This window comes from Denticeps clupeoides, chromosome 12 (genome assembly GCF_900700375.1).
Source record: "Denticeps clupeoides chromosome 12, fDenClu1.1, whole genome shotgun sequence".
NCBI lineage: Eukaryota > Metazoa > Chordata > Actinopteri > Clupeiformes > Denticipitidae > Denticeps > Denticeps clupeoides.
In genome coordinates, this window is record NC_041718.1 from 12,136,744 (window position 1) to 12,162,132 (window position 25,389).

The window sequence follows — 25,389 nt, forward strand, 5'->3', positions numbered from 1 at the left end:
CACTGAAAATGTTTAAGTGCTTTTACAAATGTTAAGAACGGAGCATAACATCAGTTATAAAATTACATATTAACAATGAACATACATACACATAAAGTGACATACAGACTTCACAATGACATTTCTCTAACATGATCGAATAAAAAGCTAAATTGAAAAAAAAAAGATTCCATTTTCAATTATTATTCAAACAATATTTTCTGTAAGTTATTCATTGTCATCTAAAACGATTATACATAACCTAAGAAGGTTCACAGATAATCACAGACGATCAATTTTATCAATATTTGCTTTCAGCCAACTCATAGAATAGTCAACCTTCCAATCATGTGATGAAATACATCAAAGTATATAATGATTCAAAAGTATGTATATATGAACTTCACAGCTGCGAATGAAAGAGATATACACCTAACATAACATAAATATACCTTGAGATATCTTACAATGTAAAACATAAAGGGCTCCCAACTGGATTTGACATCAGACAAATCTTCCAGGGCATCACCAATCTTTATCTGGCACATTGTGTTTTCCATCCCTGCATTAAATCATATTCATACATTGTGACAGTTCTTCTAATAGTCTAGAGTACAGACCGTTAAGTAATGCCCCACATGATCTTCATTTTACTCCAGATCATTTGGATATAGCGAATATGTCCATAACACCAGAATACATTTTTTATAAAAATTCATATCACATATTCCAAAATGGTCATGCTATGCCATGTCCCTTTTCAAACCTGAATCCCCTTCGGTCCGTATGAAGCCCCCCCGTTTTTTTTAAAACAGGCTTCCGCTCTCTCCTCCCAGCAGGTGGCAGTGCTGATCAGCAGGAGATGAGCAGCACGTTGCTGAGCGACTGATGACTCTGAGTGCGTTCCAGTGCAGGGCTGCCGGAGAGAATCTCGCACGCCGCCAGTTCATGACAGAGAGCGTTAAGCACCTCCAGGATATGGGCTTTTCCTGTCAACAAGGTGACAAGATCGTAAATATGTAATCCTAATGCATTTATTGCAGAATGTGACTTCATTCATATTGCTAGGGCTTCTTACCATGCTGAGGGTCACTGCAGGACTGCAGCGTACTCAGCAAAATCTTCCCCAGCGACCTCCTTGAGACATTCTGAAATAAGAGCGGACGTCTCAGATTGCAGGAAGGATCATTAAACTCCATCAACAAGACAGGCGGCAGAAACAAGAGGATGATAAACATTTCTGGCTGAGGAACAAAAGCTGTTCTTCTGGCATTTTGTCCTGGATAGGTAGAACATAAAATTTGCCATCTGAGATCCGAGCCGTTTTATATTTCTTGGACAAGGTGAGGCAGTATGTGAGGCCTTCATGGAAACTTGGAGGAGAGAAAATTATAGAGATGTGGCACATAATAAGTGAGTCTTACTGGAAGCCTTGGTCAGTGAGTGTATTCTTCTGTCTATTCAGTAGATCATTTTAGTTGACGTGTTGGCCCAAATGTACACTACCATTCTAAAAAGAACAGGGTCATTAAGAAATGTCCTTTTTTGATTGAAAACAGTGGTTTGGTACATTAAAAGCACATCAGATGGGTCAGACATTGTTCATGATGTAAATGGTAGCTGGAAATGATGATACATTTTCATCTTATTTTTTAATGGAAAAACAAGGACATTTTTGTAATGGCCCTAAACTTTTGAATGGTAGTATACATTGCTAAAAAAAAAAAACCCTCATATTCAGGCCAGTGCATCAAGGGCAAGTCAGGTGCTACTCTGCTGCTAATCCGACGTAATCCGATGTGTGATCAGTACGTCTTCCAGGCGTCTCTGACTGACCAGGTCCCGCAGCTGCCGCAACAGTTGCAGTACATCCATAAGCTTCTCCTCAACCAGGGACAGACGCACCCTCTCTGTCTCCAGCATCTGGAGCTCCATGTGCAGCAGCTCCGTCTCTTCCGCCTTCTGCTGCAGCTCCTGCACCAGGGCGTCCTTCATCTGCAGGGGGAGAGAGGAGGAGAATCAGCCCACGAGCCGAGGGGACCGCTCAGAACTCTTTTCAAGCAAACACGTGAGCTCACGTCCCCGTCCCGGCCTTTTCCCTAATAGCTGGTCGGAACTCTGGTCAGAAGATTGCATGAGGCTCGAGGGGGATGGGTGTCTTCCTGCGGCCAGAGCAGCGAGAAGCAGCTGCACACACGCCCCTGCAACCACGCCGACACTGACACATGCATGCAGGGCTCTTCGCCCACCGCTGCTGGCGGTCGGGTGTCTGGCTGCGTTTTCCCTTTGAAACTCTTCATTACCATAACAAGCCTCTCAGTGTGATCTGCCCCCCTCTAATCTAATTTTACACCCCGCGGCGGAGGGAGGAACGCAGATCGGGGCGGGGCGGGGCGGGTCTTGTGCTTCACCTGGTCCATGTCCATTTCTGCCTTCCTGGCCTGGCCCTCTCGGAGCTCCAGCTGCTTGTTGAGGCGGGTGACCTTCTCCAGCAGCTCCAGGACAGCGCTGTGACTCTCCTCGCTGCGAGCATCGCCGAAGTGAGAAAGCAGCCTCTTCACGGCTTTTTCATCACATCTGAACGAAAGAGAATACCATAAAAATTCTTCAAAAGTCTATATAATATAAATCTAATAGTACAGTTGAACAAGTCCTAAAGGATCAGAGTTGGTTTTAAAAAAGAATAGAAGGATGTGCAGCACTATACATGTAACTTTGGAAACAGCTTGGAATTGTAGCAAAAGCTTGCAAATAGCTGTTAATTATGTGATTATAACTGTACTCAATATTTATACACAATATTGGTCATAAGGGGACACAACATTCAGCAATGCTTCTCAATACTGTAGTTTAAATCTGGCCATTAGAATCTTTGTTAAACAGGAGAAAAGAAATGGAAAGCCAGTTTTCTCCAGACAGTAGTGTTGTTTAAAAAATGCGTTTTTAAAAGCAAAATTTTATTGTCTTCCTCAGTAACATAGACATCAGGGTCGCATCATAGATTTAGGAACTGAATCACAGAATCAACTGTATTGTCAGTATTATATTCGAAATATTGTAGTAATGTATGTATACTGTATAGTGTACTCTATAGTATTGTGTAGTGTAGAAAATGTATTGTGGGATTTCCCACGTCTAGTTCTCAGCCCTAGTATATTTACATTTACAGCATTTATCAGACGCCCTTATCCAGAGCGACTTACGATCAGTAGTTACAGGGACAGTCCCCCCCCTGTAGCAACTTAGAGTTAAGTGTCTTGCTCAGGGACACAATGGTAGTAAGTGGGATTCGAACCCGGGTCTTCTGTTTCATAGGCGAGTGTGTTACCCACTAGGCTACTACCACCCTAGTGTGTGTGTTTATTTAAGTGATGGATTGGAGGAAAAGCCCTACCTGTCTCCACAGCAGGACAGTCGAGTTAAGATCCTCTTCACCTCGTCCACCTGCTTCTGCTGCTCCCCCGTCCACCTGTCCTCCTCTTCGTCCGAAGCGGCCTGGCCCTCCACTGAGCGAAAGAGCTGCTCCTCTACTGCACACAGAAAAACAGAATTCATATTCCAGGCCAGAAGTGTGATGAGGTGACCGTGACGAAAAGAGAAAAGCATGGGCGGCTCACCGTTGTCAGGCGTGGTTTCGGAATGGCCCGTGGGGGAGCGCCGGTCCTGCTGTGGTTCCAGGCAGCACCTCCGCCTCGGCCTGCTGCTTCCGCTGTACGTCTGTTCTCCACTGCTGCCCAGAGGAAGCTTGACTTTAGACACCTCCGACCTGCCAGTACAGGAATTTCAATTTATTACAATTAAATCTACAAAAAAGCCTAATTTGCTTTAGAAAGCAACAATAACAGAAGACAAATAACAGTGAGCATATGTGAAATAACACACACCCATAACCACAAAATTAACAGCATTGGCACGCTTCATAAAGCTCTGCTATTTTATAAGAAAATGGTTGCTTCACATGCACCAACCACTGAATAAAATATATTTCAAGCACAGACTGTATGCTGGTAACCCATGGCAAGTGACTCTTATAAAAGTGCTTTTCAGCATCTTTTACAAGATGGTAAATGCTGCTATGAGATAAATACCGAATCTGTGTTTCTTAATTGTAAATGTACTCATTTTTTCTTTGCATCTTTTCAAATTGTACCGCATTTTTTCTCTGTCCTTTCATGTAGGGGGAAATTTGATAGGGGGCCTTCATGAATCACAGTTTAAGTGCTTCCAGATGACAGCATTTTTCTCACCGAAAAAAAAAAAAAGCTGCAGAGCAGCATGCATCCTAAAGAAGAAGAAGAAGGAAAAAATTCAAACACAGCAGCACCCGTGCTTATGTCCCGCCTGCGACAGTGAAAATTCGCCATAAAATCCGGATACATCTGGTACGTGTGTGTGTGTTTAAAACATCACTGCACGGTAAGAAATGGCTTCGCTATAGCCCCACATTCAGCACGGGGCCCCCAGTCAGGCAATCAGTCATGTTGGGGGTGCGGAATGGGGCGCATGTTTGAAGTATGGTGGGGCAACGGTGCAAGCCGGAGGTTTTATGAATGTATGAATCCCAGCCGCGGCTCAGACAGGCCTCCTCGCAAAAAGTTGCTATGGGGACCCTCGTCCGTAGAAACAAATTATTCTTGCAGGCGAGTTGAAGTGCACAGCTCTCTGTAACAGATTGAATTTTAATCGACAGACCTCACTGGAAGGGGATGAGCCCTTTGCGAATGGGCAGGGCAGCGACACTACAGACACAAAAGGGGATGTAGGCTTCCAGCTCGGCGCCGCTGGAGACAATTGGCATGATTGCAAATCCCAAGTCCTTTTCTGTGCCCCAGGGACAGTAACGTATTTGCTCCTTGTCAGCTTTGTGAATGAAACACATATCACGGAACGCAAATGAAAGCTCCGAGACATACCAAGCAAAAGGCACCTTAAGCCGTCACCAGGGGTATTGTTTTTTCGATTAGATCTAGCCAGGCTAGCACTTGGCCTCCGAAGAACCAGTGGCGAACAGCGGCCTAGCCTGCAATGGAAAAGCTACATCAAGCTTTTTGTTTAAATTATGTCCAAGAAATATGTCTCTCAGGGATCTAGGGATTCACACAGACACTTTAAGAAATTGCTGAGGTTCAACGCATTTGTCCAAATTGCGTATTTTGACAGTGAAATAGGGAGAATCTGTGGATACCTCGCCCACTGTGACTTCCAGGATCTGACAGAACCACAGGTCTGGAGAACAACTCCCATAAAAGGGGAGCTCATATTCAACCGCCATCTGGCAAAGGTTAGCGGCCCAGCACCTGATAATTCTGCCTTCTTTAATTCCCATCCTGGAACCCATATCCCAGAACAGGCCTACTACTACGAGTGTGCATGGGAAGCAGAAGACCCAGCAACTGATTCACAGAGACAAGGTTTCATAATGCTGGATTATTTCTTAGGCCCCTTTATTGGATGTTCTTCAAAGATCTGGCTGCAGAACCCAACAGTACAGAATTTATTACCTAATCTCCCGGTGCCGTTTGATAATGACTGGGACGTTTCCTGTTCTTTCTGTACAGCCCGTGCTTGGACACTACAGGCCAGTGTGTAATTGTGTAATCACAAGTGAGATTGAATTGATGATGGTTTATGTATGAGTGTCATTCAAATAAGCCAACTCTCACCTTTTCATTCATTCATTCCATTCCAGCAATTTTTGGAAACTTCTGGCATCCAAAACCTCCCAGCACATTTTCAAGCATGCAAAGTGACAGTTAAATGCCACTAAAGACTCTTCGGTCAAGTGTTTTAAGAGTGTTGGGGCCATATAGTGTGCTACGACAAAAAACAGTCTTTTACATTTTGTAAAAAACTGGGCAATTAAAAGTAATTAAATGGGTGGTAGTAGCCTAGTGGGTAACACACTCGTCTATGAACCAGAAGTCCCAGGTTCAAATCCCACTTACTACCATTGTGTCCCTGAGCAAGACACTAAACCCTAAGTTGCTCCAAGGGGGGTCTGTCCCTGTAACTACTGATTGTAAGTCGCTCTGGATAAGGGCGTCTGATAAATGCTGTAAATGTAAATGACACAGAGCACAAATGACAAAAGACACAGATCACAGTGAAACTAGTTAGTAGGTGCATCTGAACCCTGCCTCACGTGGAACGGAACCTGACGCGTGCCGCCCTCCATCAGTCAGAGCAGGAGAATTATTATTCACCGCAGTGATGTGCACGGGGAGCAGGAACAGCAGCGGATGATGCAATGAGCGCTGCAGCGGAATGAATACGAGGAAACGACATCCAGAGAAGCTGGTGTTTTTATAGTATTGTAACATCTTTCAGGAAGCACAACTCTCTTTTGGGGGTTGGTATCCTGGGGTGAAGGGGGGTGAGGCGGAAATGTTCGCGAGTCTTCCCTGTTGTGGATTTTCCTGGTTGTAAAATTTCAGTAGACGTTTCAGTTTTTCAGTAGAAGTTTCTGTGTGAACTCATTAATGAAACTGACACAAAGTCAGTTAATAGTATTTGCTAGTATATGTGCTACTGTATTACTGTTTCATTTAATAAATATATAAAACTTGATATGAAATATATATGAAACCAGAATATATGGAATGAAAGTCTGAATATATGGAATATATTCATTCCATATATTCAGACTTTCATTCCATACATTCAGACTTTCATTCCATATATTCGGGTTTCATTCCATATATTCAGACTATATATATACACTATACACACACACACACACACACACACATATATATATATATATATATATATATAGAGAGAGAGAGAGAGAGAGAGAGGGATGTGCAAAGTCCTTAAAACTGTACTAGCTTTACTTTACTTTACTTTACTTTTACTAGCTAGAGACAATCCCTCCAAAAAAGATGGATTACTTGACATCCCTAGTTTGAGGTATTTCTAGTGTTTTCTTATAATATAATTTAAAAAGGCATCATAACTGTTATTGTTAACTGTATTTGTCCATTTTGTTATTTATCTCAGGCTGGGTTCAAACGTCTGGCCTGTAGTGTATACGTGTTCAGGTATGGTCTGACCTCTATAGATGAAACTAGCCAGCAGCTTAATATCAAAGGACTCCTGCCGATTACAATTTCAGTCACCACATGAGGTGTACAGTATCTGTACAAAAGCTGTATTAATGTTTAATCAGCAGAAGACATTCATCAGGCTCGCCTGTCTCCCCGGGCTTTGTCCACGTCCAGCTGAAGCCGTCCACTGCCCTCCGGGTCACCTCGCATGCCACCGGTACACTGCCGTCCTTTAATTTAGTGCTGTTTGCGAGGTCCAGGGTATTCATAACAGGGCGGCCATATTTACACAGGACATAAGCGATGGTTTGCAAGTCTGGGCGAGTGCAGCTGTTTGTGGTTAAGAGTGAGGACACCCGGCCACTTCCTGTGTTTAGAGAGCGAAGCCTGAACTTCCAGCCCCACGCTAGCCTCTGCCCTGGTCCATTCCTCACTGTCCGAGCATGAGTGTGTGTGTGTGTGTGTGTGTGTGTGTGTGTGTGTGTGTGTGCTCCACTGTGATGAATTCATCCACAGGCAACCGTTGATATCTGTGCTCTAATAAAAATGGCTCCCTGACCTTCTGGGGTTCTGGTGATAACTCCTGATGTCCTGTGATGAGTATGTACAAACGGGTAACTTCCTGAAGCGCAGGAGTATTTCCTTCTCGCCGAAGGACCAAGAAAGCACCTGAGCTTGCACGGGTACGGTGGGGGTTTAATGGAAATGGAATACGGACTGTTATTAATCAGGAACCTCCGCGGTTCTCTGTCTGCGTTGAATTAGGGTCAGGCTCATAAAGACTTTCAAAGGTGGAATGTACACTGCCCCGGCAGCAGAGCGGCATGAGCAAAAGGAGCGAGAAGCAGATGAGTGGGAACATCTAAATTCAAAGACAATTAGACAGAGTGGGGTTTGAGGTGGTTTCCCAGAAGCACGACTGACGAGTGTAAGGCCTGCATTAGTGCTGATATCGGCAGAGCGGGAACACGCGCAGGGTAATGGGAGATGGAGGAAAGCATTTCCAACTGGAAAGAAGCCCACTCGGCTGGGCCAGCGTTTGGAAACCTGCGTCAAGAAAAACAGTCGGCCGCAAGAGCCAGGCACTCGTTCAGGGTCGGCGCGGTTTTGCATGGAATGCTTGAGCGCCGCACGATGCTCGTCAGTCGCAAGGTTTCCAAAAGAAAGGCGATGATTTAACAATTTCTAGCCATTAAAGCGAACGAATGTCTCACCACTACAAGAATACACACTCCAAATAATTTATTCTCTTAATCATGGCAGACCTGCCGTGGGATTCATGACATAAATAATGTGAACCTGCATGTGTGCACTGTCACTGGATGTTGCTTTAAGGTATTAAAGTGTCAGTTTAAGAGTTAATAGTGTAAATTATTTTATTATGTTGAAGAAAAGTGCTAGGGAGTCTCCACTACAGTCCCAGTATGAAAAAATTCTTTAGTGAGGATTTATGCTAACACTTTCATATTGGGCCATAAATTTAGGCAACAAAGTGCACACTGTCTATAACAGGCAATTTCTTAAAACACTTGCATGTCTAGCAAAATTTTGGAATTGGAACTGACCCATATGATCAATAATTTCATATGATAATTTATATATATAAATATTTTTTTTCTTCATTCATTTCATTATACTGTATATTCTCTTATGAACAGCACTACTACAATTTTCTTGAATCATGTTAATCAACATTAACAAGGCCTTAATTCAAACAACTGTTAGCAACTGGGGCAGTGGTGGCCTAGCGGTTAAGGAAGCGGCCCCGTAATCAGAAGGTTGCCGGTTCGAATCCCGATCTGCCAAGGTACCACTGAGGTGCCACTGAGCAAAGCACCGTCCCCACACACTGCTCCCTGGGCGCCGGTCATGGCTGCCCACTGCTCACTCAGGGTGATGGGTTAAATGCAGAGGACAAATTTCACTGTGTGCACTGTGTGCTGTGCTGCTGTGTATCACATGTGACAATCACTTCACTTTATCTTATTATCTTTATTATATTTGCCTCCAAAATTTTATTTTACAACAGTCAGTATTATAATGTTGTACATTACACCCTACAATGCTGTCAGGTACGTCATTTAAAGGTGACGACAAAACAAATGAATCAACCGGTCAAGAGAAAAACACATAAATAGGAAAGGACAATTATTTTGTATTTTGTAGATATTTTTGTAACCAGTGTGTCAGCATGACAGCAGGACATCATTTACTACCGAAAACGGATTTGGAGGAGTTGATGGAAGCCCTTTTCCCCTCAGCGATGTGACAGGAGTGGAGAACAAACAGCTGAGTGTTTGCCTCTTCCTCCAGATGGCGCGACCCCCCCCCCCACCTTCCCCCCACGCTCCACCTCACGCCCGTTTTTCTTCCCCCTCGCCCGACACTTTCCATTGTTCGCAGGTCTGCACCGCGGACTCGCTACAAAACCGCACTGACTGATTTAGACCCTCTCGGGTTTGTGTCGGGTCGAGAAAAGGCTAAAAGACGCAGTCAGCTGGCTTTTCTTATCCCGTACAGTAATAAACCCGCAGTTCAGCTGTCCGCTGCCTCCAACTGGTCCTCCAAGGGACCCCAAGGGCCCCTGAAACCTCTCTCCTCACTTCAGAGCAACGTCTCCACGAGACATTATGCAACAGAAAAATTGGCTAAATCGCAAGCAGACTGTCATTTTCAACGGAAAACCACACTTTCTTAAAAGCCTAAAACCAAATTGTATTTACCAGGGTAATGAAAAGACTGCAGGGTAAAAGCTAGGTAATAATTACTGTATCTTCCCTCCCCCAAAATCCACTTCTTCAAAGTCATGCGGAAAAAAAAAAAGCTGTCATCTGCTTTGAAATCATTATGCTGCCACATTTCACCCAGCCGCTTTATGAAAAGGCTCCTGAGACAATGGCATGAATGGGGACCTCTGATCGGTTCCAGCCCCGAATTACCATCCCTTCCCCCAGCCTGCCGCGGGCAGGGACATTCGATGCTAGAAAGCTCCAGTGAAAACGCAAAAAATTGTCAGGCGAGCGAGTGACGGTGGAGAACGTGTCCCCGTCTGATGTGGGCTGAGAACAACCTGCAGTCTGTGGCTTTCGCTTTACGGTGGGGAGGTGCCGACTGCGGCAGATGGACCTGTTTGCAGTGCTGCGTGTAGAAACAGATGGGGACAGATGAAATGAAATATGGCCACAGGCCACGCCTCTTTCTGGGGGGTAAAAGAAGGTTTCTGCGGCTGTAGGCTGATCGGTCACTGACCAGCGTCCCCCGCGTCTGCCCTTGCAGCTCCGGCTTTTTGTCTTCAAACAGCTGTGTGCCCGCTGGATGTCCTCCTGGCCACCCATGGGCAGTCCGCTCTCAACGACGCACGTCCTGCTCGGTCCCCGAGCCGCTGACACCACTGCCAGGAAGCTGGGGCGACCTGGACATCTGGTGGTTAACAGCACACAGTGGGAATTCCCACAGCAGCAGCCACAGACGCTGCATCCAGACCTACATGGGAGCTCAGTTACCACTGAGTGGGACACCCACCTTTCAGAGAGAGGAGGATGCATGCAAACACCGCCCCCAACCCCACTGCCACTGCCTCCGGGCCGAAGGAAAAGCCACTTTAAACAAACTCCAGCATTTAAACCATCTCCACAGGATGCTGAAACGACACTTAAATGTGTTGCATGGCCTTAAAGACGTGTTAATTATATTGAACTGCTCCAACCAATGGTGAAGCTGCAAACTACTTACTTCTGGATGTCTTATCAGTCCACGTGTTGAGCAAGGTTCTGCAAACACTCCTGCACTCCGTGGAATGTCTATGGAATCCCGCTGATCAGTGTGTGTGTGTAACAGCTACGAGATTTTTTTTAGATTTCTTATTTATATGCTATTGTGTGCGTGTGCGAGAACACCCTTAGACTAGTTGCTAGGATACACCCTGGGAGTGTTCCTCCATTATTCCGCTACAGCGGCTAGTGCAGGCGAGGTGTTTGAAGACTGATGGGAACTTTCGCTCTGTGTAGGTCAGGCTGAATGGGGCTCTCTCCCGATTTGTCGGCTCCATTGTGGCGCTGAATGAATTATTTGGCTTAAGAACATCAATAGAGGGGACCGCGCAATGCGAGGAACTCCGCATGAACTGGCCAGGCTTTGGGACGTTAGCTGGGAATGTTTGTGTGTCTGAATGTTTCAATCAATTATGGCCTCATTACTCAAACAAAAGAGGGGAAGGCAAGATGGGCCACAACAGCGAGGGGGCTAGGTCAATATTTTCTCTCAACACAACCCTCAGCCAAGCAATATTCCCATCAAACAATGAAATCGGCAAGTTTGGTTATTTCTTCAAACGGAGTGAGCAGTCACCGAGGCACAACGGAGGAACAAATAAAAGTCGTCAGTTAAGGGCCTCGGCTGCTTGTTGCCGGGTTGTCGGTTTGCTGAGCTGCGCCAGTCTGGTGTGGTCTGACCTTTTACCTCAGCACCTAAAGCACCGAGCCTCACACTCCTGATCGTATTGAATGAAAGAACCTTCGCAGGGACTCCAGGTCAAGCCCCCGAGGCCGTCTTCATACCCAGATAACAACACAGGGGGCACGATTTCTGATTCCATATCACTGAACCGTGCACTGAAAGCACGGATTAGACACGACCATCAGTACGAACGTTTACCTCTACTTTTACAGCACGTGGCGGATGCCCTTATCCAGAGCGACCTTCACGAGAACTTTAAAATGGCAAATCGCTCATTTGGTTCCCCAGGGACCGATCTGTATTTACCACTAGCTTAATGTTTTAATAATAAAAGGTAATAAAGGTTCCGGAATGAAATGATTAAATTCGGTGATAAATGAAATTCAGATTAACATTTTTTAAGTCAGTATATTTTAAAAATTCTATTTTCTCTACAGAAAACCCCAAAACGAAGAAAAATATTTATGTACTACAAAAACGCAACACATGGGCTTTGGTGATTCATGTTATGAGCTAATCCTGCATAACTGTGGTTTTTGCACTTGTTATCGTCAGGCAAGCTGGAAATCTGGAAATGCCGGACAGACACGAACCAACGCAGATGACCAATATTTGCACTGTGAAAATTCTAACCTACACCCAGCTGGACCTCAGCTCTGGACTCTCTGACCACTTAGATGAAGGTAAACAGTCCAGCACACCACTTCATAATGAAAAATCTAAATACCAGCAGTAAGCATTTTACAAAGATAAACGAATCATATGATGTGAATCATAAAATATAATTTAACAATTCGTGTGTTATCTAAAACCCTCCATAAATAAAATACAGTTAGATAGCGGACAGACATACTTCTTGCGTACACATTGTTTCACATGTTCCAGACGATGGTTTGAATATAATTTGTTGTTGGATTTACGCACGGAATGCCTCAAATGTTTACAACGTAAAATAAGTTTACTTGCTGAATGTCTCAAATGCAAACCTCCAGCAGCATTACACTGAACTGTATACTGTTGGGCCTCAACACAACGTCAGGACCCTCCAGAGACCCGTGTGGAGAAAAAAGTGTGGATGCACCAAACAGGTCGTGTGAGCACTGCTTGAATGACGACAATCAATAGAACATTGGATCATTAATGCTTTTAATCACCACCAATGCGTTAAACATTTTCCTTTTCGAGGCTTTTTCTTGACCTGTCTCAGTTTCCGTGTTCGTCATGAGCTCAGAATGCAAACGACAAGCTCAGCAACAAAAACGCAACATCCCCGTAAAATGAATGGCTTCCAACGGCAGCGAGAAAGCCCTCGCCACACACATCGCCCATTAAATGAACCCAAACAAAACACGGCTGAAAATCTAGAGTAAACCACATCAAGACTACCAAAATAGCAGCGATGCTGGCACACGGTTCTAGGCCTCCTGCCAGAAACCAGCCTAGACAAGAAACCATTTGTTCCTTCGAGAAAATCATATTTTCGTGGGTCTACTACTACTACTACAAAAAAAAAAAAAAAAAAAACACCAAACCAACACGAGCGCTATAGCATCGGTGTATGAGAACAAATACATTTCGAGCGACACTCGACCATTTTGCACTTTTTCAGGGCGGGCAAGACGTCTCCAGACCCCAAGTGAAATTGGCAAGACGCTTGGTGGGCAAATATGGGAACCAGAGCTCCGTGACCCCATCAGATAATGCATTTCCATAGATTAAGATGACGTGGATAGATAAGCACCGCGCTTGACAGCGATATAAACGCGGGTCCAGCTGGCTGTGAAAGATGAGACCGCGCCCTCCGGCACCAGGGGGCCCGACCGACAATCTGAAATGCTAATACCGAGTGGACGATCTGTCGAGGAGAGACGCACGCGTCCTGCCAGTTAGTTGCAGCTTCGTATTTGACACGCACCGTGAAGCTGAGGGGATCGGTGCCTGAAACTGTCACGCGTCCAAAATAAGCAGCACAGACTGGGATCTCCTGCTGCTTTCTTTTTTTGCTGGGGGGAGGGATTCCGGAATTCTGAGTCGGGCCTCCTGATTAATGTTTTTGTTCCAACCTTCCCACTAGTAGTAAGCTGAGTAATGAATTAATGCTCACCGATCTTTTACAACAACAGGGGATGTGCATTTCATCGGCATCGCACTGCACCAGGACGCAAAGGGACGTGCTCCTACCTGTAAAAGTGCAGCTCCGTCTCCAACTTCTTGACGTGCTTCTGAAGCACCGGCACCTGCCTGGCTTTAGCTTCCAGTTCCTTGACTTTACTGAGGCCGCTAAGCACAGCCTGCCTGGCCTCCTCCACCTTCTTCCTCATGTCCACCTGCTCGTGCTTCAGAATCCTGTTGCACTCCTCCAGCATCAGCAGAGCCTCTCTGGAGTGGTTCAGCTCTTCCTCCAGCTTCTGGTTGCAGATCATGGCCTCCTCCAGCTGCCCGTCCCTGGAGCTGCGGACCAGCTCCACCTCACGCAGGAAGCTCTGCAGGTTCTTCAGGTTCCCGTGAGAGCTGCTCTTCTGAAGGGCCCGCTTCTGGCGGGCGATGAAGCAGCCCCCCTCTCCTTTGTGCTTTAGGTGGCTCTTCCAAAGACCAACCTGCCAGAAAAATTATAAAGTGAAGTGATACACAGCAGCACAGCACACAGTGCACACAGTGAAATTTGTCCTCTGCATTTAACCCATCACCCTTAGTGAGCAGTGGGCAGCCATGACAGGCGCCCGGGGAGCAGTGTGTGGGGACGGTGACTTTGCTCAGTGGCACCTCAGTGGCGCCTTGGCGGATCGGGATTCGAACCTGCAACCTTCTGACTATGGGGCCGCTCTCTTAACCGCTAGGCCACCACTGCCCCAGTAATAATTAATTAAGAACTATTAATAACATGAATCATTTTATCCAATTCAAGCATTCCACTGGGCACAAAAAGAATGAAACCCTTATTATGACTAACTTGATATTATTAGAGGGTTCTCGGGGTTCCAGACAGCACCAGTACCTGCAGGGCCAACGAGCGGGCATCGCTGCTCTGCAGAGCCGCCCGCATGTCCTCCACCAGCTCCCTCAAGCTCGCGTTCTCGTCCTCCAGCTTCGCCACCCTGTCCTCGGCTTCCTCCAGCGCCACGATGTCCTCGTAGCACTCCCGCGTGCACGCGCCGTGCGCGCGGCCCGGGGCGCGCCCGTCCGGGAGCGGGGACGCGCCGCCGGCGGAGAGCGCCTTCTCCCGCCGCCGGAGCGGGCTGCGGAGGCGGATCTGCGTCTCGATGTGCTCGCTCTCCTGGCCCACCGGCAGCCTCCCGTTGTCGTGGGGGCACCCGGCCTCGGCGCTGAAGTAGCCGCAGAGCTTGGCGTGGAACTGGCGGAAGGTGAACTCCCGGGGCAGATTGTCCCGGATCCCGTCGCACTCCTCCGGGTCCGCCTCCTTGCCCAGACCCAGGATGTCGCACAGGATGTGGAAGTCCTCCGCGGGGACCTTCCCCTCGCCCTGACAGTCCATGTGATGGAAGATCTCCTGCAGGTACTGATCGAGCCCCGTGGCCAGCACGATGATCTCGTTCTCGACCCCTCGGTCCAAGCCGTAGTGGTACGCCAGGGCGCTGACGATCCACTGCGTCCTGCGCGCCGGACGCCGGTACGGGTCGCACGCGTCGCCCCTCTCCATCTTCACTCCCCTGCCGCGGTCCGGGACGGGATCATTGCTCCCGGTTTAAGTGCGCGTAAGGGGCGTTCCTGCGGAGGGAGGAAGAGGAGGAGGAGGAGGAGGAGAACTTTTGAAAAGCTGAGAGCGCTGCGTCTGCACCGGCGCATTTCTGGGAAACGGAAAGTCTCCGTAAAAAAGGGCGTGCAGATATAATATGGCGCGTTCGGTATCATCCCTGGGGCTTAAGTGTGTTCCTTAAACCTGCTTAGTACTGGAAAAAGTAAAACAACGAACGATCCAGTCGGTCACACGAAAAATCAAAAATTGAAAATGTAAGCCATTTATTCCGCTTAAACTGCAAACCAATTCCAGTGACTTAAACAGAATAAATAGATAGATAGATAGATAGATAGATAGATAGATAGATAGATAGATAGATAGATAGATAGATAGATAGATAGATAGATAGATAGATAGATAGATAGATGTGTGATCGTGATTGTGTAAACGGCGCTGTACGAATAAAGTTAGATTGGTCACGTGACCATTCATTTCTAATCCATCCATTGTTTCACCATTTGTCTCTAATGTAGACGGTGTTGCAATATTTATCATAACGAATCATTGTAAAGGTGTCTTTTTTTAAACAGGATGAAGTGAAGTTTGGTTGGTGGTTTCCCTTTGCTACGTCACTGGGCGTGACGCCCCCCCGGTTACATTGTAACGCTCCCTGTTGCCAAGGTGACGCGGAGCCTGCGTGGGTCTGAAGGCTGTTGCTGCAACAAAACTAAACTTTACACAGAAAAGTCACGCAGACCTGAGCGGGACGCATTTTACCCCCGAAGAAGTTTCTAGAAGCTGTGGAAACTGTGCGATGCGGGGCAGGTTGAATTTTTTATATCTTTAAATTATTTATGTAGTTTTTATTTCATAATATAACTGCTGAGGGCTGGTAATAGTTCACATGAATGAATTCGTCTTTATTTCATTCGTCAATATTTCATTGTGACGTAACAGTTCTTAAAAGTGCATTTTCCGATGGAGACAAGAAAAAGTCCTTCTGCAGTAGAATCGAAATTCTCATTATCTGAATGCAAAATGGAAAACGCAATGGACAATGGTGCTAAAAATATAGAGAGTGTCCTCCGAGACTCCCACAGTGGGGATCAAGACCACCACATAAACACACCAGACCCGAGCTTGGTGGATGGCACAAACACATCCCCAAAGCAGAGTGACCTGTCACACGCTGTGAACTGTACGGTCACCATTGCCCTGGCTGTCCCTAGAGGTAGGCATTCGTCGTCCTACGAAGGTTAAAAAATGTTTTATAAGCATAATCTTTAAATGGAACGAGGATATGTCAGTTGTGTTCCATAAATTATGTTTGTCAATTGATGAATTCTGATTTTTATTTAAGCAGGAGAGGATGAAACGTCTGCAGCTGCTCAAACAAAGGCAAAGGCTAAAAGAATTCGACTGGCAGAGGCCCCTAAGGCCCAAAGCTTTTATCACGTTGAGTACTGTTTATTCCCAGATGATCCCAATCCCGTTAAGGTGGACCTCGTCATGTGTGGCTTGGCTGCAAAGGTCTACATGGCCAGTGAGACAAAGGTTCGTACAGAGGTGGACAGTAATGAATTACATTTACTCATGTTACTGTAATCAAGTAGTTTTTGTCAGTAATTTAGTTTTTGAAATAGGCAGTTTTACTAGAGTTAAGAATTCTTTTTGTCACATGCATAGTTATAGAATTACATCATGCAGTGAAATGCATTCTGAACCACCCTGTTTTCACTGTACACACTTAAGTAAAAGTTATATAATTAGCTAAACTAGAATAAGGGAGACAATAAGATAGAACAAGGTAAAATGAGAGTATGGCTAGTAGTAAAATTAGTAAAACCCAAAAAGAAGGCAAGCTATAACGCAAGCAGGATATTATGTTCAACGAGAGTATGAGACACAGGCATCATGGGTAGTGGATATGTTTTCTGTTAAAGTGCATCGTGCACAATAAAGACGGTCGGGGTGAAAACCAATGTAAAGGTATCCTGGAATTCTTCGAGTTATTCAGCTACTTGTAATGAAATCTATGGAAAACGTGGTTGACCCAAACAATGATGGTCCAAGTATCACTTTACAGAGTAAGTCATCTTTTGTGTCAATGTTATAACAAATTCACAATTGACAACTTGACTGCTGAGAGAATGTTGCCCAGAAAATTGGCATCAGTTTTTTTCGATGGTGCCAGTAGCTTAAATGTTTACAGCCTGCAGCCTGAAAGCATGTGATATAAGTAGAATTTCCTAAACAGAGCATCCGGAGAGCATTCACAGTGCATCAGTGCATTTTGGTCACATTTTGTTATGTTACGGCCTTATTCCAAAATTGATTAAACACATTTTTTCCTCAGAATTCTACACACATTTACATTTATGGCATTTGTCAGCTGCCCTTATCAAGAGCGACTTACAATCAGTAGTTACAGAGACAGTCCCCCCCCTGGAGCAGCTTAGGGTTAAGTGTCTTGCTCAGGGACACAATGGTATTAAGTGGGATTCGAACCCGGGTCTTCTGGTTCATAGGCGAGTGTGTTACCCACTAGGCTACTACCACCCTCACACACAACACCCCATAATGACAACTTTGACCTGTCTCGGAGGTCTACAGACAATTCCATTAACTTCATGCTTGGTTTGTGCTCAGACATGAACTGTCTACTGCGGGACGTTTTTTGTTTTTTTCCACAGGTGGACTCCAGGTTGACTGCAGAAACATCTCAAGAATAATAAGGGGTAACAGGAGGCAAGGAGGCACCTTAGCTCAGTTCTGAGCTTATGTACATGTGCTTTCTCAATATGCCAAAACCTCAAGTAAACAGTGCCTCAGTATGGGATGTTGTGTGTCAACCTTATTCCATTTTGGAATAAGGTTGTAGCATAGTAAAATGTGGAAAAACTGATGCACTGTGAATGAATTCCGGATCCGCTCTATATTTTTTCCAATTTAATGATAAATTATACAAAATGTATAGACATGTGTTTAGTAAACATTTAATCTAAATTATGAATATGCTGATATCTCCCAATGTTAGACAATACATTTAATTAAAATGTATAAAATATTTTAGTACATTGTGATAGGGTGAACAGCAGTCCAGAATAGTCTCTTTTTTTGTCTAGGTGTTGAAGCCATGGCAGGAAGGTGACAAGATGTGGCTGGGGTGGTCTCAGTCTTTCAAACTCAAAGTCACCAAAGAATTGCTGATTAAAATGGCCACCCATAAAATCACCTTTCACGTCTGGGATGATAAAGACAAGGTGTCCTGTAGAGTCAGAAGCGACAGATCCTTTACCCTACCACAAGGAAGAAACGAGGAAGGTTCACGTCAAAGTGGTACGCAAAGTGGTACTGTGTTCAAATTTGTAAAGAACTACTATCCTGTTATGACTCATAAACCTATCAGACTTTATGTTGTTTTGTTTTAGATAATTCAATTTCAAGCACATGTGAAATGTAGGTTTTGTTCCTCCTCAAAGGTGATATCAAGAAGATAGTGCACAAGCTGAGAAGTATGTTGGACATGGAGCAGGCAAGAAACAAATCCAAATTCAATGAAGACTATGCTGATCCCACGCAAAAGGGCTCTAGGAAACATTTTGACAGAGAGAATGTGACAGGTTGGACTATTTAATTAGTTGAAAGAAAGAATAAGAGTTCCTGAACAATATGTGTATTGTATATATAAAAAAACAACTAAATCCAAATCCTGTGATTGAGAGCACTGTCAAACAGGACAAAAGTCCTGGGACTTTATCCAAAGAATTGACAATTGGAGAATAACACAAAAAAGCTTTTCAGGTTTTTTAACCACTGCTGACCCTGACATTTTTTTTAAGGGGGGTGGGGGGTGGGGTGGTGCCAGTCATTTTTGAATTGCAAGATGTGACGTTTGTGAAGAACATCAGGGAAAAGGGTAGGCCAAAGGTTAGCCATGGACTGCTTACCAAAGGTCTGAAAAGAGACAAGACTTGTATAGAGACATGCCAGTTATTGTTCATCAATGAAACATTCACATTTTGTTTGAGCATTTTGATTTTACACCAGACCATAGTTCCATATGTAGTCTTTGTTACATTGATATCACACAAGAGCTTTTAATCTGCTGACTCTGGACTCCACAGTGAAAACAGCAGATGCGGCACAGAGCAGAATTGCTGCCCAGAAGACCCTTCAGGAACACTTGGCCCATGCTGAGGAAGTCAGGAAAAGTGATTTTGCCTCGGCGGAGCTCCACTGCACATATCTTCTGGCAGGTCTGATGAAGTCTCTCAATTCTGCATCAGCCATTCATGATTCATTACACCCCCACCACACACACCCTTCCATTTCCTGTCTGTCCACCTCATTTCGTGTTCATATGTGTGCTAGCAGGCGTTTGATTGTTAAAGACAATTACTAGAATTGAGCTGAGCTGTTTATGTAATGTGGCGCAGCCTTGCTCCGGGCCTGTCTGCTGTTTAGTGCACTTTTCCTGTTCACCGTAGGAGCGGGAACTGTACAAGTCTCTGCCCTGCAGGGACAGAATTGCCAAGGCCTCTAATTGGCTGTCAAACAGCACCAGCACAGGCTGGCTGACTGCAACGTTCGCTTTTGATGTGTCCCATTTAAAGCGGCAGTGGGAAACCCTGATGAAAGCCTTTGCTCGGGAACGATTTCAGCCAAGCACTCATAAACCCGAGCTGGGCAAATCACACATAGCTCCTCTCACTATGTGGTCAAACATTACATGGTGAAAGCTATTATCCCATCCTGTTATTATTTCAGCATATCATTTGCTGTTTATCTGGAAGACACATTTGAGGTCTGTTTAGCTTTCATGAAGTAATGCACAACGCAAACTTCAGCGTGTTCAGGCAATAGCCTGAAGAGACTTGCCTTCTTGACCATCAGGTGACCTGTCCGTGACGGAGAGTCTGGTTGGCTGCTCTGGTTGGGCATATGAGGGCCTGTGCAACATTTCTTTGGACCAGCCACTCATGTCAGATCGGCTCAAAGACGAGCTGAATCCGCTGGTCATCACCATTCTGGCTGGCACATCTCTGCCATCTTCCCCGGTGCCACTTCATGTACTACAGGTAATTTTGAAACATGCAGGAAGTTTAAGAGATTTTATATTTTAATGCCCCTTGAGCTAATTAGCAAACTTTTTCATGTTTATTTCTAGAAACTTGTATTTGTCGCAAAGCTTATTCGTTTTTTCTTTGTCACTAGGAGAGGTGTCTTCCTGTGTACTGTCAGTACAAATTCCCTAACATGGATGTACATAAAACCAAAGGCCACATGCATAGGGCAAATATCTACTTCAGGGACGTGAACGTAATTCTGTCTGGATTACTGAGCTCAGCCGAGCTGCTAGAGTTCTTCAAAGGCCCTCCGCTTGACATTGAAGTCCATGACCGTGATCGAAAAGTGGCGAAACCCTTCCCAGGTCCAGCCGTTTTTGGTTCTGAGCCTCAGGACAACAAGCTGGGATCTGTTGGCCTGATGAAACTTGCCGACAACCCCTCTCCTCAGAAAGGACAACCCTCAGACCCATATGGTGTTGCCAGTCTATGTTTCTCTGACCTTTTGTGTGGTGAGCAAAAAGTGAAGTTAAACCTGCCCATCAGATGCTCCCCTCCATCACGGCCGGGGGATCAAAGGCCAAGGTGCAGTGAGAAGGAGACACTGGCAATATCTAGTTCCGCAGATTGTTCACCGCACATGACTGTGCCCGTAGGACATTACTTTGATGCCAACTCTCAGCTCAAGGTGCAGATTGAAATAGCACACCCAGTCGGCGTGGAGAGCATCACGTGGGATGGAGACTGTCCCTTTGGTCGCATTATTTACATATTTAAGCACAACAGCGCTTCCAACCTGACGACACTGCTCTCAGAGATTTTTAGGATCAATGCAGCTGCATTCCGCCTGGAGAACACAACGGATGGAGGCCTTTCCCAACACAAATGGAACGTGAAGCACAGGGAGAACAAGGATCTGGATGTCATCACAGGATTCCATATTTTTGACAAGTGCCTTCACCTCTTTGTTCTGGAAGGCCTGAAGGACCAGGCTATCAAAATGCTCTTTGAAACGCTTCCCATAAAGTAAGATAAGGCTGCCCCGTGTTAAACCAAATCACATGTGTTCCCAGTTAGGCCAAAAAAACCACTTCCTCTTGTGCCTTTCAATGTCCGGGTTGCACAGGAATGAAGATGAGCAGGTGACCATCCTTTACAACTCCACACTGTGCTTCTCAAAGCGTTTGTACAGTGCGTTGGACGAGGGCTTCGGAACTATCCACCTTGACGAGCCTCTGGAGACTATCATGCAGCAGCCGCTGGTGTTCGTCAGGGATGTGCTTCCACACACCTGCTTCAAGGCCCTGTCACGGTATCACCTCTCATCGGCTCCCACCAAACACAGAGGTCACAGCTTGAGTGTTTTAAGTGACGTGTGTCTCTTTAAAAAAGCCAATAGATCTTCATTAAACGTGTCGGGTCGTTTTCCGCTCCTGATTTATGTGCTTGTAAATACTCTCTCCCTATTGGATAGAACAGAAATAGCTTGTAAACTCAGTAGGCACTTTTATTCAAATTTTCTCTGTCTACTTTTAATATCTAATGTCATGATGTTTAGAATAACCAACATCTGCCAAGTAAGCAGCCTAACAGAGGTGGTGCGCAACAACCTCTTCCCTACCGCTGAGATGGTGCTCAGTTTAAGAGGACACTTTGGAACTGATCCAGGGAAAAGAGAGGAAAATCCAGCAAGGAGCCAGCAGATTGCCATGGAAATATCAGAGCAGAAGGCTACTGGAAAAGCCTATAAGCCCCTTGAGACCTACAACCAAGATTACATTGTGTGGAAACAACACACAGCTGACCAGCACCTTCATGGACGGACTAAAAACTATATTAAGGTATGACACACTGACCAAAAGTTGGTTCGGAGAGTGGCGTGCTTAGGGATTTCCCCTGTTGTGAATTTGTTGCAATCACTTGTAACAGGCCAACAAAGAGGAGGTAGAGAGAACAAGTCTCATGAACTTGAAACCAAAACCTCAAGTGATAGTGGCAGAACTTGAAGAGAGCAGGACAGCTCACAACTACAGTATTCAGGCCATGAATTCCACTGCACAAGCCAAGGAACTGCTTCGCAAGGAGATGGCAAAGGTAGGACGGTTTCCGACGTTCCTGAAGGTTGCTGGCATGGCTCGCCTATGACCCTGAACTTTAAAATATATAGATTTTTTCTTTTTGTATTTAAGACAACTGCGCAGAGATTCTCCTACTGCCTGGATTACCATTCAGCCACAGTGGACCTGCAGGATGCAGATGCCGAACGGAAAGCTGAAGAAGTCAGGTCCCGAGAGGCCTGGCGCACCTTTAATGGCTTCGTCTACCGAGGCTTCAGGAGCAGCATTGAGTCCAACGCGAACGCCAAACATCCTGACGAAGCTCGGGTCGAGGAGCTCAGAAAGGTCTTGACACTTTCATGACACGGTCAGCCCCTCCCTGCATGGGTGTCCCATTTCCCGCCAGAGCACGTCCACAGGAGGAATGCCATGTTTATGGGCATTCCAGAGCGCTTGTGCAAGAAGATAAAGTTTTACGGGTGTTTTTTCTGCCCGGGCTACGCTTTTAAAGATCCTCTGGGCTTAGTGGAGTATTTGGTTGCGCATAATGTGACAAATTTAATGCTGATTGATTAATGACAGGTTAGATTTCTGAAGAGACCTGTTATCTCTCTGCTTGAAATATTTGTTGTCATGGTTTCACGTCACTCCTTTGTAGAACCAAAAGCCTGTTTGAGCCGAGATTTAGAAAATTGAAGATGATTTTTTTGAGAAGCACCTGCTTTTACTGCTCACAGTCAGTGTTTTCTCTGAAATATGAAGTGATGAGTACAGTATCCCTCCTCAGCTACTGCCACAGGTAATCTGTAATTTATGTCGTGTCCCTTTAGCCCTGGAGAGAAAACATACTGCATGCCAACGTCCTGAACCCCACCCTGGATCGCTGCAGATGGCCCTGGGTGAAGAGATCGCAGGACTTTGAGCTTTACACTAAACCCCCACGTGTCTTTGGTCCAGTCCCACCCATCTCAATACACCTTGCAGGTACCTTCCACAATATTTGCCTGCATACATACGGTAAGCAGATTTCCACCTTCAAAAAATAAAGACATCCTAGATCTGAATGAATGAAATATTCTTATTAAATACTTTGTTCTTTACATAGTTGAATGTGCTAACAACAAAACCATGCAAAAAATATTGATGGAAATCCAATTTATAAACCCATGGAGGTCTTGATTTGGATTCACATTCAAAATTGAAGTAGAAAAACACACTACAGGCTGATCCAGCTTTGATGTAAAGTCCTTAAAACAAGTCTCAGTAGTGTGTGTGGCCCCCACATGGCTGCATGACCATGTGGTCATAAACATGCCTACAATCCCTGGACATGCTCCTGATGAGGTGGCGGAGGGTATCCTGAGGGATCCAGTGGCAAAATTGCCAGTTTTGGTGTTCTGTGGCAAATGCCAAACGTGCTGCACGGCGGTCCTGCTTCTGGGTCATTTCCCTTATGCTATGGACACAGAAAACCTTGCCACAGCTTGCTTTGACGTGCCATCCTGGATGAGTGGCACTACCCACTTGTGTGGGTTGTAGACTCCGTCTCATGCTACCACTAGAGTGAAAACACCACCAGCATTCAAAAGTGACTGAAACATCAGCCAGATAGCATAGGGACTGAGAAGTGGTCTGTGGTCACCACCTGCAGAACCACATCTTTATTGGGGAAGTCTGGCTAATCGCCTATAATTTCTACCTGTCGTCTATTCCATTTGCACAACAGCGTGTGAAATTGATTGTGAATCAGTGTTCCTAAGTGGACAGTTTGATTTCACAGTAGTGTGATTGACTTGGGAGTTACATTGTATATACTTCTAAAAACTTAAACAACACAATGTATAAAATTCATCGACGACACAGCTAGACCCAAACTCAAATAAAGCTTCTTTGGAAGACTGATATGAGAAAAAGAAATAAAATGATAATCATAATTAAACGAGAAAAGCAATGGAGTATCCATTGATTCTGGGTTTGTTTCTCAGGGGAGGCTCTGCACCAAGAGCAGTTGCAGGCAGCCCATGCACAGTATCAGAGGTGGTTAAAGAAGGTCCTACCTGACATCAACTCATCTGCAAGCAGACGATTGCCTGAGTTTAAATGCTACATGAAAAAAGCAAACCTGGATAAACAGCAGGACATCCTCAAAGACCCACCTATGAAATATTCCCTCACAAGTGGTGGAATGAACTTAAAGGTAGGCAGCATCTTGACATTTCTAAAACCAACATATTGTTATTGCAGCATTCATATTGCTCTACATTTGCTGCTGTAGCATGGGTATTCATTTTCTTATTTAATTGTTCTTTGCCCACTTTCACCAACCATATTCTGGCATTATTGGCATATGCTATACAATAGAATATTTTTAAACTCTCAGAAATTCCCAGCATTTCTGATAGATATCAGAAAGAATATTTTTTTACAAGTGACAGTTTGATTAAAACTGTCACCACGGGGCAGTGGTGGCCTAGCGGTTAAGGAAGTGGCCCTGTAATCAGAAGGTTGCCGGTTCGATTCCCTATCCGCCAAGGTGCCACTGAGGTGCTACTGAGCAAAGCACCGTCCCCACACACTGCTCCCCGGGGCGCTTGTCATGGTTACCCACTGATCACTCAGGATGATGGATTAAATGCAGAGGACAAATTTCACTGTGTGCATAGTGTGCTGTGCTGCTGTGTATCACATGTGACAATCACAAAACTTTTTTTAATAAACATTCTGCATGTGAACAGTCACATAAATTTACTACATATAGATTTCATACATTTACCCAGCTGTATGCTTGAGGGAGAAATATTATGGTGGTTACTGTTACCATATGAGTCAATAATTGGCAAAAAAAAAAAAAATCTATGATGAAACAAACCTACTGATAACCTGAATTTCTGTAGCCCATCCCTGTAGTTTCGGTGATACAGCAGCTGGAGTCCCGCGAGGAGGCCTGTATTCCCTTCGCCCCTGGTCCATTCCTAAACAGTCTTAGCAGGGACCACAACTTCATCCCTCGCCATGCCTCCCAATACAACAAATACCATTTTAGGTGAGTGCTGTCTGTCTTAAACACCATGTTAAAAAGACTTCAT

The 25,389-nt window shown here is 45.2% G+C and overlaps 2 protein-coding genes across 7 annotated transcripts in view; one reads left to right on the forward strand and one right to left on the reverse strand.

Moving 5' to 3' along the window:
• efcc1 (EF-hand and coiled-coil domain containing 1) lies at positions 1-15,171 on the reverse strand. Of its 4 annotated transcripts, none has more exons than XM_028998246.1 (8): positions 14,476-15,171; positions 13,662-14,077; positions 3,597-3,745; positions 3,374-3,506; positions 2,391-2,556; positions 1,816-1,974; positions 1,058-1,127; positions 1-968 (listed from the first exon to the last, which is right to left on the reverse strand). In XM_028998246.1, exons 1-8 carry the CDS (start codon positions 15,136-15,138, stop codon positions 832-834), a joined length of 1,893 nt encoding a protein of 630 aa, XP_028854079.1. In that variant the 5' UTR covers positions 15,139-15,171; the 3' UTR covers positions 1-831. The 4 variants fall into 4 exon arrangements, with proteins under 4 accessions (XP_028854079.1, XP_028854080.1, XP_028854078.1 ...); XM_028998247.1 differs by having other exon boundaries at positions 1,885-1,974; positions 3,374-3,509; XM_028998245.1 differs by having other exon boundaries at positions 3,374-3,509.
• Positions 14,640-25,389, forward strand: part of cfap92 (cilia and flagella associated protein 92 (putative)) — a 12,714-nt gene continuing 1,964 nt past the window's right edge. Inside the window, exons 1-15 of one of the 3 annotated variants that reach the window (XM_028998243.1) lie at positions 14,640-14,994; positions 15,768-16,408; positions 16,538-16,731; positions 18,303-18,516; positions 18,660-18,800; positions 19,305-19,436; positions 20,074-20,258; positions 20,395-21,272; positions 21,373-21,558; positions 21,805-22,087; positions 22,176-22,340; positions 22,436-22,648; positions 23,134-23,287; positions 24,289-24,500; positions 25,198-25,346. In XM_028998243.1, coding sequence (XP_028854076.1) covers positions 16,156-16,408; positions 16,538-16,731; positions 18,303-18,516; positions 18,660-18,800; positions 19,305-19,436; positions 20,074-20,258; positions 20,395-21,272; positions 21,373-21,558; positions 21,805-22,087; positions 22,176-22,340; positions 22,436-22,648; positions 23,134-23,287; positions 24,289-24,500; positions 25,198-25,346 — 3,359 coding nt within the window. In that variant the 5' untranslated portion in view covers positions 14,640-14,994; positions 15,768-16,155. Of the gene's footprint in view, positions 14,995-15,767; positions 16,409-16,537; positions 16,732-18,302; positions 18,517-18,659; positions 18,801-19,304; positions 19,437-20,073; positions 20,259-20,394; positions 21,273-21,372; positions 22,088-22,175; positions 22,341-22,435; positions 22,649-23,133; positions 23,288-24,288; positions 24,501-25,197; positions 25,347-25,389 lie in introns of all 3 variants that reach the window. The other 2 variants (XM_028998241.1, XM_028998242.1) reach the window with 2 other exon arrangements.